The sequence below is a fragment of the Frankliniella occidentalis genome, unplaced genomic scaffold (assembly GCF_000697945.3).
Source record: "Frankliniella occidentalis isolate FOCC.00 unplaced genomic scaffold, Focc_3.1 Scaffold2302, whole genome shotgun sequence".
Lineage (NCBI taxonomy): Eukaryota > Metazoa > Arthropoda > Insecta > Thysanoptera > Thripidae > Frankliniella > Frankliniella occidentalis.
In genome coordinates this window covers 6479-16828 of record NW_026269387.1, presented here as the reverse complement: position 1 = coordinate 16828, position 10350 = coordinate 6479, and the positions used below count along the sequence as shown (strand labels likewise).

The following is a 10350-nucleotide window of genomic DNA, read 5'->3' as shown; positions in this document are numbered from 1 at the left end:
CCTCCCTCCCTCCCTCCCAGATGCTAGTGCTCCTTTTCTTCTGGGGATGCATACCTCGCACGGGGCCGCAAGGCGCCTCAGCGAGCAACCCGGCCGCACGCGTGCATCCGGTACAGCATAACCAGAAGAAAAGACGGCGGCGATGGGCCACCCTGTAATGCCAGATCCCTCACCTTTCTTGAGCCTGAGCGTCTTTCTCCAGAGCGCGGAGAAGATGCCGTCGGTCCAGTCGTTGGTGGCCACGTCGAGGCGGCCGAACATCTGCGCGGCCGTGATGGCCTTGGGGTTCATGCGCATCTCGCGGTGCGAGTCGCCCAGCGCCGTGAGCGCGCGCATGAGCGTGTGGATGCAGGTGGACTTGCCGGCGCCCGGCGGGCCCAGCGTCATGATGCCGTGGCGCACGCGCTGCGTCTCGTACAGCTGGATCAGCTTGAGCACCCACGGCGGGTGGTAGATGAGGCCCAGCTGGTTCACCTGGTTCTCGATGGCCTCCTCCAGGTCCTGGTAGGCCGTCTTCTCCAGGGCCTGGTTCGGGAACAGGTCCGCCACCAGCGACATGAAGAGCGGCTCGTCCTCGTCTGGGGGGCAGAGAGCAGGTCGTCAGACTAACCACAGCCACCACCCACCCCTACCCCCTTTCGACGGAACAACACCCACCTATGAGCTTGGACAGGTTCATGTCCCGGAGCACCCTCATGACGATCGTGCTCTCCGTGTCCTTGCTGTTGACCCGCTTGGCTGCACCCAGCGTGCGCAGCACGGAGAGGATGTTCCTCAGGCCGAAGTCGTAGTGCACCTGCTTGGTGAGCTGCTCCTCGCACAGCTTGTACAGCGTGTAGAACTTGCGCGCCAGCGTGATGTTCTCCAGGAAGCCGCACGAGGCCAGCTTCACCCGGATGATGATCTGCCGGTCGGGCACCATCATGGCCACGGTGCGGAACTGGATCTTGAGATTCTCCGGCAGCTCCTTCCGCCCCGCGTACCCGGGGTTCTGAAACGGTCAGAAACGTAATGATGAGTGTTTCGTTCCAAGCCAAAAATGAGTCAGGGTTAGGCGCCTACGAACCATCGTGATAAAGATGCCGAACTCGGGGTTCAGGTCGATGAGGTCTCCGTCCGTAAAGATGAACGACTTCTTCTTCTCCTTCTTGGAGGCGAGCACGACGGCCACCTGCTGCGCCGCCACCGACAGGACGGGCAGCTCGATGCGGTTGAACTCGTCGAAGCAGCCCCAGGAGCCGGACTGGGCGAGCCCCTTGTAGATACGGCCCAGCCCGCGGTAGTCCATCTGGTCGGAGCAGTTGAACACCACCACATACTTGGCCAGCGTCTTGCCCATGTCCTTGACCGTCTCCGTCTTGCCCGTGCCCGCGGGGCCGCACGGCGCGCCGCCCATGCTCATGGCCAACGCCTGCGCCAGGGTGATGTAGCACCTGCCGTGCAAAAGACAGTCAGAACCAGGACGTTCCAGGTATTACAGTTACGTCGGGAGCGCTCAGCTTGTTCGATCAACCTGTCGGTCAAGGGGGTGATGACCAGGCGCTCGGTGCAGCCCAGGTACTCATTCTGGTAGCTGAAGGTCACATCCGTGATGGCGATCAGGGTCTTGTCCAGGTCCTCCTTGAAGTAGAAGCGGCACTGCTTGAGCCACTCGAAGTCGTTGGCGTGTCGGACGTTCATGCGACACTAGAATTCAGAAAAATGTGTCACAAGGGGCGTAAAGAGACAGGAGAGCAAGAGGTGATTTATGGAGGCCATGTTCACCAAAATGTCAAAGATGTCCCTCTGATGCACGTGGATGGTGATGAGGGTCTCGAACTTGGTGCGCTCGATGCGCGTGAGGTCGCGCGTCGTCTGGTCGATGAGGGTGTTTAGCAGCTCCAGGAAGCGGTTGTTGGTGTCCGCCATCACCTTCTTGTCCTGCCGCGCCTGCATGAGAGCCAGCTCCGCCTCGCGCGTCCATATCATCTGGATGCCCAGGATGCCGACCTGCGCCGGCATCTTGTCGAGGAAGGCGAGCAGGTTGAAGTTGGGGTCGTTGACCATGGTGAAGGCGAGCCTGATGATGGAGTGCAGCGACATCTGCGAGGTCTGCAGCAGGCACGTGAGCCACGTCTCCACGCTGCCCTCGGCGCGCACCGCGCGCTCCAGCTGGATGCACTCGCCCTCCGAGGAGATGACGGCCGTCATCTTGTTGTACTCGATGTCGTGGAACTTGACGAAGCGCGTGTTGTCAAAGATGGACAGCAGGTGGTTCTGGATCGTGTGCGAGTCGGAGGCCTGGCCCAGGATCTCGAGCAGGGCGGGGTCCGAGACGAAGAAGAAGCGCGGGAACATCATGCGCTTCTTCTCCAGGTAGCCGCTGAGCGACTTCTGGCACAGCTCCAGCTGCTCCTGCAGGTGCGGCAGCAGCTGCTTGAGCATGTCGTCGCCCACGCAGCACGACACCACGCCGGGGGTCTCGTGAGCGCGCTGCATGATCTTCTGCCACGACTTGTCTATTTTGCTGAACCTGCAACCAGCACAACAACAGTCAGCACCAAAGGAAAAATAGAAAGTTAAAAATTATCTCGGAAAAAATGTTCACGGCACCTCTTTGCCTCCTTAGGAAGCTGCTTCGCGATATCACCGCCCACGAAGACGGCCTCCAGATACACCCACATATTCTGCACGAGCAACCACCGCTCCAGGATCTCGTTGGTATTGGACAGGTCAAAGACCCACTGCTGGATCTGCTTCCGGAACGGCGCGTTGTACCGGTTGGACAACAGTGACCCCAGCACCATGAGGCTGTCCTCGAGCTGGCCGATGGTCTCGGCCGTGGTGTCGCCCCGGAGCAGCAGCTCCCCGCGGTTGTTGAACGTCATAAACGTGAGCTCGTGCACAGACCACTCGTTGGTCACCTGCCGCAGCTTGGCCTCGATGTCCTTCTCTTTCATCGCTGAGATGCAAATATCCTGAATAACAACGCCGTAAAGATCGTCAACGTCATGGAGAAATGCCTCGAAAACTCCCTCGGCGTGTAAAGGAGAATGTAACACTGACCTCAATGTCCTCCTTGTACTTGAGGAGAGGCGCCTCCAGGATGTCCTTGAGGCAGAAGCTTTCGTTCTCCAACTCGAAATTGTAGCTGGTGACCTCCATGATTCTCTGCCAGTGACGGGGCTTCATGGCCTTGTTCGCCATGAGCTCCAGCAACGGGCACATGTCGTTGAAGTCGTCGATAGTTCTCTTCAGGGCGTGGAAGGCTGGCCATTCCTACGGAAAGATAGGCGATTAAAAATGCTTCAGATAGTTTCAGCTTTAGAATATTAAACGCAGTGCGATTTCTTTCGTGTCATTAATCACCTTAAGCCCCTTGGGCAGCTTGCGGCAACGGTTTTGGAACTCCATAAGTTCGTTGTTGATCTCTTCGATGTTGACCTCTCCCCACGGTATGTCGTAGTACGAGGAAACACGATCTATGACGTCGTTGTACAGCTTGTAAAGCTTCTGAAGCAGGTTGAGCTCCTTTCGGATCTGAGCTAGCTCCGGATAGTCCGTGATCGCCAGGCCGAACAGCTCCTCGCCGCTCTGGTAAGCCTGTAGTTTGCGCCACATGCCGTCGAACCGGTTCTGTGTTCAAATAAAAGATAACATTTTAATCAATTGTTTATGAAATCAATATAAAATCCTTCTAACCACCCCACCTTCCCTTCCCCGCACCTGGAACAGGATGAGACGGTCGGAGGCCTCTCGCGGGGTGAGCCCCGGCATCATGGGGCCCGAGGTGCGGTACTCGTGGCAGTACTCGACGTTGTCCTGTCGGAAGCGCTCCAGGTTGCGGCGCAGGTCGTCCTGGAAGGTGGGCTGCATGTTGAGGAGGGTGCACGTCACGTCCATGGCGCGGCCCTGCAGCCGCTGCCAGGTGTAGCGCAGGCTGTCCACCTGCTCCAGGTCCTCGCGGTCCACCGGCAGGTCGTATCTGGAAAAGTCGCCAAGACGTCGTATGGTAGGACTCAATAGGGTCACTCTGGTGTCAATATGCCGTCAAAAGGCCTTTGGGTGTTTGTGAGCATCAGGCTCAGTTAGTTTTCCCCTTTCACTAGCATGTGTTTTACAGGGTGGATGTTTTTGGGCGCGCCCCTACTGTACCGCATCGACTCTCACCACCACCCCCGGCCCCCGTGCGTGTATGCAACCCGTCCGCACGGCTGCATCTGTTACAGTATAGAGGGGCGCGGCTTGGAGCACCCCGTTTACCTGGTGATGACGTTGAAGGCCTCCTCGATGGGGTCGATGCGCAGCTCCATGTCCACCTCCTGGTCCCGGATCTTCTTGAGCGTCTCCATGACGAGGCGCACGTCGTCCAGGTCGCGGATCTGGCGGTCCAGTTTGCGCTCCATCTCGTTCATGACGGCGTACACGTAGTCCATCTCGCGGTGGTACTTCTTCTTGAGCACCTGGCCGATGCGGTAGGTGCACGATTTCACCTCGGTCAGCAGCCCGAACTTCAGGCGTTCTGAGGGTAAAACAAACGGGTGAGACGCGCTGAAAGCAGCTGAAAGCAGCTGAAAGTGCAACTTCACATAAAGCATCCCAGCGGACCGGGTCTCTCACCTGTGCTGATCGCGAGGCAGCCGAAGTAGTGCATGTCGGGCTCGGTGGCCAGGTCCGCCTCCAGCTCGCCGTGGCGCCGTAGCATCCCTTCCAGGTCGGTCAGCCCCAGCTTCAGCATGTCCTTGCGGTTCTGCGCGCCGCGCCACAGGAACTTGTACGGCGCCCAGCGGTCGATGAAACCCTTCAGCTCCTACGACGGAAAGGGGTCCCCGTCAACGTCCACACAGTGTCTCCCGAGTGATCCTTGCTCCTCGGACTGTACGCACCACGCGGATCTCTTGCGTGCAAGTCGACAGCAGGGACAGGGTCTTGACGACCTCCTTGTTCTCCATCACGTGGGAGTAGAAGTTGCGCGGCATCTGGGGGAACCGGGGCCGCTCCTCGGAGAGCAGGCGGTAGAGGCGGCGGCGTCGCGCGCGCGGGTCCTCGTCCTTGTCGGCGGCGGCCGCCGCGCTCTGTTCCAGGCGCGACACCACGTCAGCGGCGATCTTGTTCTGGCAGGCCGCCAGCCTCCGCCACCCGGTGCGCTGTGCGTGTCACAGGAGGACGAGGAAGGGGAGGAAAGGCGGGCCAGGGTGGTAGGAGAGAGAGAAAGAGCGAGAGAGAGAAATAGGGGAGGGAGGGAGGGAGGGCAAGCCAGGACGCCGACGGTGGTAGACGTGCAGGGGGTGGTAGACACGGTGGAAGGCGGAGGCGGGCGGACGCACGAACAGCGACACGGACACACAGGACACGACAAGGACAAGACATTGACACCACAGGAAGCCATCAGCCGGAGACACATGTAGGTGCGGCAGAAGCGCGCATGCGCCGGGCGTGACGGGCGGGAGGCACGAGCACGAGCAAGACACGAGCAAGGCACGAGCAAGGCACGAACACAGGGTGGGCACAAGCAAGGCAGCAAAACATGCAAGCGACACGAGGTGGTGCAGCGCATGCGAGTAGAGAGAAATATTGTGGAGTAAGAAACGGAGAGGGGAAGAAAGGGAGGGAGAGAGGAGGAAGAAAAGGAGACGAGGAAGGGGAAGGAGGAGAAAGGAAAGCACCACGTCAGACAAAGACAGTACTTGTACAGCGATAGTGCGAAGAGAGTTTGCATTTACTCTTGATCCTTATTTAGCAGCGTACGTTATGTTTCTTTAAATTATCTGGTTTAGAAGGCCCCGGTCTGTCATCCTCTGCCGTCCTGCGGTTAGTCGTGTGCCAGCCCCGGGTCCTCGGGCCGGTGCCGGTCGAGCCGGGGGGAGAAAACAAACAACATGCTCATACTGCAGTCACGCTGCCTGGTCATGCCTAAGCGTTACGCCCCTCTAGGGGGCTCATCGGCCACGTCATACGAACGTTTGTGGTCGCCATGGCGTGGCGGAAGGTGTGGTAGTCCACAGGGAAGCCCCGGTGGCTACTGGTGCCCAGCTCCATACAGAGTCGGGTGGCGTAGCACAGTTTGCCCTGAAAGGTCAAACGCCAGGGAAAACTTCTCTTAAGCAGGTGGCGCTGGGCGGCGCTTCCGAGGATTAAACGGATAAATGCGGCGCTTATTGGCTTTGGGTATGTAGTATGTAAGTACACTCTATGCGGTATGTAAGTGGCTCACTTCCGCAACAGGACCTCTGCTGATGTGTATGATTATGTAAATGTTACAAAGCTGCATTTGGACATAGGCTTATTAGTGAGAGAGAGAGAGAAAAAGAGAAAGAAATAATAGGAAGAAAAATTCAAACGGATACACGATAAGTAAAATGAATAAAATATACGGTACCGAGTGGTATGTGGTGCGTACCGTACCTGTTTCTCCTTGCCACCGGTCCACTGGCCCACCCCTTTGGACACGTTGGTCATGTACTTCCCCGCCGTAACCAGCGCCTCCTGCACGTCCTCGATGCTGGGCTTGATGGTCACCTTGGGGATCATGAGTGTCGCGTACAGCATGAACACGGGCTTGGACGCAGAGCCTACAAGAAACGCGGGGGCAGCAGAGAGGGAGAAGTTTGATTAGGGGTTAATTTTTGCACGGACTAGCGCGAACGCAACTTGCAACCCGTGTTCACCCTTTTCCATGTTGAACCGCTTCCGCATGGCGTCTACGGACTGGCGGGTCACCCTGATGAGCACGTCCACCACCTTGCGGCTATAGTACCGGCGCATCTCAGCCACCGCGTTGCGCACCAGGTCCTGCAAAAACGGGAAGAGAAGGGGGTCAGTTTTGGCGTTGTCGGGTTGTCGGATATAGGTGAGCTGCTCGCGAGGAGGCCTTCCATCCCACACCTGCATGCCCTTGGGCAGCCCGCCGTTGATGGCGAGCAGACTGTGGGGCTCGTCGAAGCACTGCCACACCACGCTCCAGTCCTGCTGTTGCTGTTGCTGCAGCGATGCCGGCGACGGGTTGATCGGCCCGGTGTTGGGTGGCTCTGCGCACACAGAGCACCGTCACGTGACCGCTCACCGCTCACCAAGCCGCTCACCACCGGCGCGTGTGGCGCTTGCTTACCCTCCATCATAAACTCGAACTCGTCGTTGTCCGTCCTGAACTCCCGCGCCGCCTTCCGCACTAGCTCCAGGACCTCCTCGACGGCCTCCTCCACCATCAGGCTTTTACGATGCAGTTCCTGTAATAAATATCGGATGGTGCGGGATGCTGCCGTGCATGCAGCCAGACCTTCCCGCATCCCCTCGCCCCGCGCCGCGCCGCCCCGCGCCCCAGTTCGTCTGAACACACACATGCGGCCGTTTGCGGGCGGGGCGGCCTGGGGCAACCCTTGCTCCCCCACCTCCCACCCCTACATACTTACCACGGCGGCCTGCCTACACGTGTCCTCCGTCTTCTCCAGGAACTCCTCGACGCTCCAGGGGTCGCAGTCCGGGAGCGCCTGCAGCGTCACCTTCTGCATGGACGTGAGCACCTGCAGGATGCGGTTCGAGTACACGTCGTGCACGCGGGTGACGAGCACGTCGAACTTCTGAATGGCGGCCGTGGTGTGCTGGCAGAACGCCTCCCAGCCCGCGTCCGTCCAGGTGAGCGACTGCAGCGCCGGGTTGAGCAGCGCGACGAGGCGCACGAGCTGCGGCAGGAACAGCGGCCGCACCTCCAGCTTGACGCGCTGCACGGTGCGGAGGAACTGCTGCACCAGGAACTGCAGCGAGTCCTTGACGAGCACGAAGTAGTGCCGCTTGGAGAGCAGCGCGCTCGTCACCACGGGCATGGCGATGCCCAGCTTGGCCAGGCAGGCCGCCTCGCGGATCAGCAGCGGGACGCGCTGGTCCAGGTTGACCGTCAGCTTGCCGCTGTTCTCCGTCTCCAGCGAGAGCAGGCGGCGCGTCAGGCACTCGTCCGTCACCCACACGTTGTGGTGCAGCCAGGCGTTGATCATCTCCGCCTCGTAGTTGTTGAGCGTGTTGGACACGTGGTTGTACTTGCGGATCAGCTCGGCCGTCGCGTGCAGCGTCTTGAGCACCGGGTGCGCGGACACGCCCTGCACCAGCTCCTCCAGGTGGCTGTTGAGCGAGCGCGACCACTTGATGCGGCCTACGACCATGTGCAAAATTAAATTAGATTAAATTGGATTTAAACTTTTGAAAACAATTAATCTCAAGATTCGGTGTGACCTGCTATAGGGGGGAAGTTCCTGGGCAGCGGCGGGTCGTCCTTCTGGCGGCGGAAGAGGCGCAGGATGTGCTCCACCTCCTTCTCGCAGTACTGCAGCACGCGCGAGTACTTCTCGTCCATGCGCGCCAGCGGGATCTTGGTGCTCACCTTCTCGAAGCGGACGAGGAAGCGGATGCCCTGCGGCGTCTCCCACACGCTCGCGAAGTTCTGCTCGATGATGGCCGCGATGTTGCTCTTGAGGTCGTTGGCCTTGGTGATGAAGTGCTTGAAGTCGTCGTCGAACTCTGAGTTGCGCTGGTCCAGGTAGTCGTACTGCTTGCCCGTCACGCCGGCCTTGGCCTCGTTGAACGTCTTCATGGCGTCGTCCAGAGCTGAGAAATGAAAACGAAAGAGGTAAAAGTTCGATAGGATGAACTGCAAATCCTAGTCATAATGAAATAAGTTCAATGCGATGTGAAAGCGCACCTTCGCCGAGAAGCAGCCCTGCAAAGAACACAAACATTTAGATTAGTCCACGGAGTTTTCTTTTGAAATTTGACACCCGACCGCGCTCACCGCGCCCCACCCCACCGCGCCCACCACTCGCCTTCCATCCTGCGCTCGAAGAGGCTGTTGTAGTCGTCGACCAGGTCGAACATGCAGATGATCTTGGCCAGGCGGTCGCAGAACGTGTCGAACTTGCCGAAGACGTAGTTCTCTGAGAAGTTGAAGGACGTCTGGTTGGGCAGGAAGGGCTGGCTCTTGACGATCTGGTACGTCTTGCGGTACGTCCGGTTGAGCTGGATGCACTGCTGCAGCTTCTGGCGCACCTCCCGCCGGTCCTGCGACCAGATGGACTCCTGGCCGCGGCACGTCACGTACTGCTTGCAGGTCTCGATCATCTGGTTCGTGATCTGCACGGGGGCACATCGAGCGTGAGGCACAAGGGGAAACAAAAGCAAGAGAGAACGAAAAGAGTAGGTGGGTGTAGAACATGTTGCCTACCTTGACCATGAGAGAAGACGTGCGCTCAGACGTGTTGTAGAACTGGGACACGCTGTGGATGAGGCGCACGGTCTGCAGCAGGCTGAGGATGGACTCCTTCATGCGGACGGGGTCGTGCAGGTACAGCGAGTGGCAGCACTTCTCCATCGCCTGGATGAACTTGGCGTTGTCGCGAGCCTCGTTGTAGCAGAAGGTGATCTTGCGGTCCGTCTCCTTCCACAGCTTCATCAGCTTGGACCGCGACAGCTGCAGGCACTGCAGCGTCATTTGCACCTGTGGGCGGAAGAGATCGGGGTATTGTCAGCATAGTATCATCAGCAGTCGTAAATAAATTCATCGATCTGAATTCTGCGTTCCTTACCTCGGGGCTCTGCAGCTGCGAGACTATTTGCGAGAACTGCGCGCCGCGCTTCTTCCAGTACTCCAGCTCGTCCTGCGGCCCGCTGGAGTCGTTCTCCCGCCGCAGCTGCTCACTCTCCATGAGGACTTGCTGCGGGCAGAGTCGCGTCCCGGTTAACGAGGCAATGCATGTGCAAAAAGAACCCATTATAACAAGGACCGTTCCCACAAAAGTGTGTCCATCTGACCACGGCCCCGGGCGCTTAGGCAACCCGCCCGCACGCATGCGTTGCAGGCGTCTATTTGCCAACTATGAGGAACCAACTGAAAATATCGCATTCAGACGAACCTCTTGCACGCGCTTTATCCACTCCTTGACGCGCTCCTCCAGGACGGCGACGTCCTCGGGCCGGCTCGCGATGTCCACCGCCTCCGCCATGCTCGGCACGTTCGCCACCAGGGTCTTCTCGTCGTCGAAGATGTTGGGCTCGTCGCACACCTCCTCGCAGACGCGGAGCGCGCTGCAGAAGGAGCGCAGCCCGGGCAGCAGCAGGTTCTTCACCATGGGGCAGTTGCTGTCGTCCTCCTCGATGTCGGCCGCCGGGTGTGCCAGCGCCTCCATGAACACGTGCTCCATGATGCGCTCCACGGACGTGACGAGCCCCACGCGCTCCGCGTCAAGCACGCCGCAGTACAGGTCCTGTGGAGGAGGGAGTTCAGATCGAGAGGTGCGTATAACTCGAAAACATAAGCTTCACACTCCCAAAAATAATCAGGAAAAAGTCAGAGGGAAAAAATCATGAAAAAAATCAAAAGAAAAATTT

General features: G+C 58.9%; 1 protein-coding gene across 1 annotated transcript in view; it reads right to left on the bottom strand.

Moving 5' to 3' along the window:
* Positions 1–173: 173 nt before the first annotated feature.
* The window catches only part of LOC113212253 (dynein axonemal heavy chain 5), a gene marked incomplete at its 3' end in the record, with an annotated part of 12940 nt that continues 2763 nt past the window's right edge, over positions 174–10350 (bottom strand). Inside the window, exons 2-24 of the mRNA XM_052276261.1 lie at positions 9876–10226; positions 9549–9677; positions 9188–9460; positions 8790–9096; positions 8669–8686; positions 8203–8574; positions 7389–8122; positions 7088–7205; positions 6865–7007; positions 6648–6771; positions 6385–6551; positions 4866–5126; positions 4600–4789; positions 4243–4501; positions 3706–3964; positions 3349–3615; positions 3046–3258; positions 2593–2957; positions 1765–2512; positions 1514–1686; positions 1067–1433; positions 658–991; positions 174–578 (exon numbers count right to left, since the gene is read on the bottom strand). Of these exons, the coding sequence (XP_052132221.1) occupies positions 174–578; positions 658–991; positions 1067–1433; positions 1514–1686; positions 1765–2512; positions 2593–2957; positions 3046–3258; positions 3349–3615; positions 3706–3964; positions 4243–4501; positions 4600–4789; positions 4866–5126; positions 6385–6551; positions 6648–6771; positions 6865–7007; positions 7088–7205; positions 7389–8122; positions 8203–8574; positions 8669–8686; positions 8790–9096; positions 9188–9460; positions 9549–9677; positions 9876–10226 (6577 nt within the window). The remainder of the gene's footprint in view (positions 579–657; positions 992–1066; positions 1434–1513; positions 1687–1764; positions 2513–2592; positions 2958–3045; positions 3259–3348; positions 3616–3705; positions 3965–4242; positions 4502–4599; positions 4790–4865; positions 5127–6384; positions 6552–6647; positions 6772–6864; positions 7008–7087; positions 7206–7388; positions 8123–8202; positions 8575–8668; positions 8687–8789; positions 9097–9187; positions 9461–9548; positions 9678–9875; positions 10227–10350) is intronic.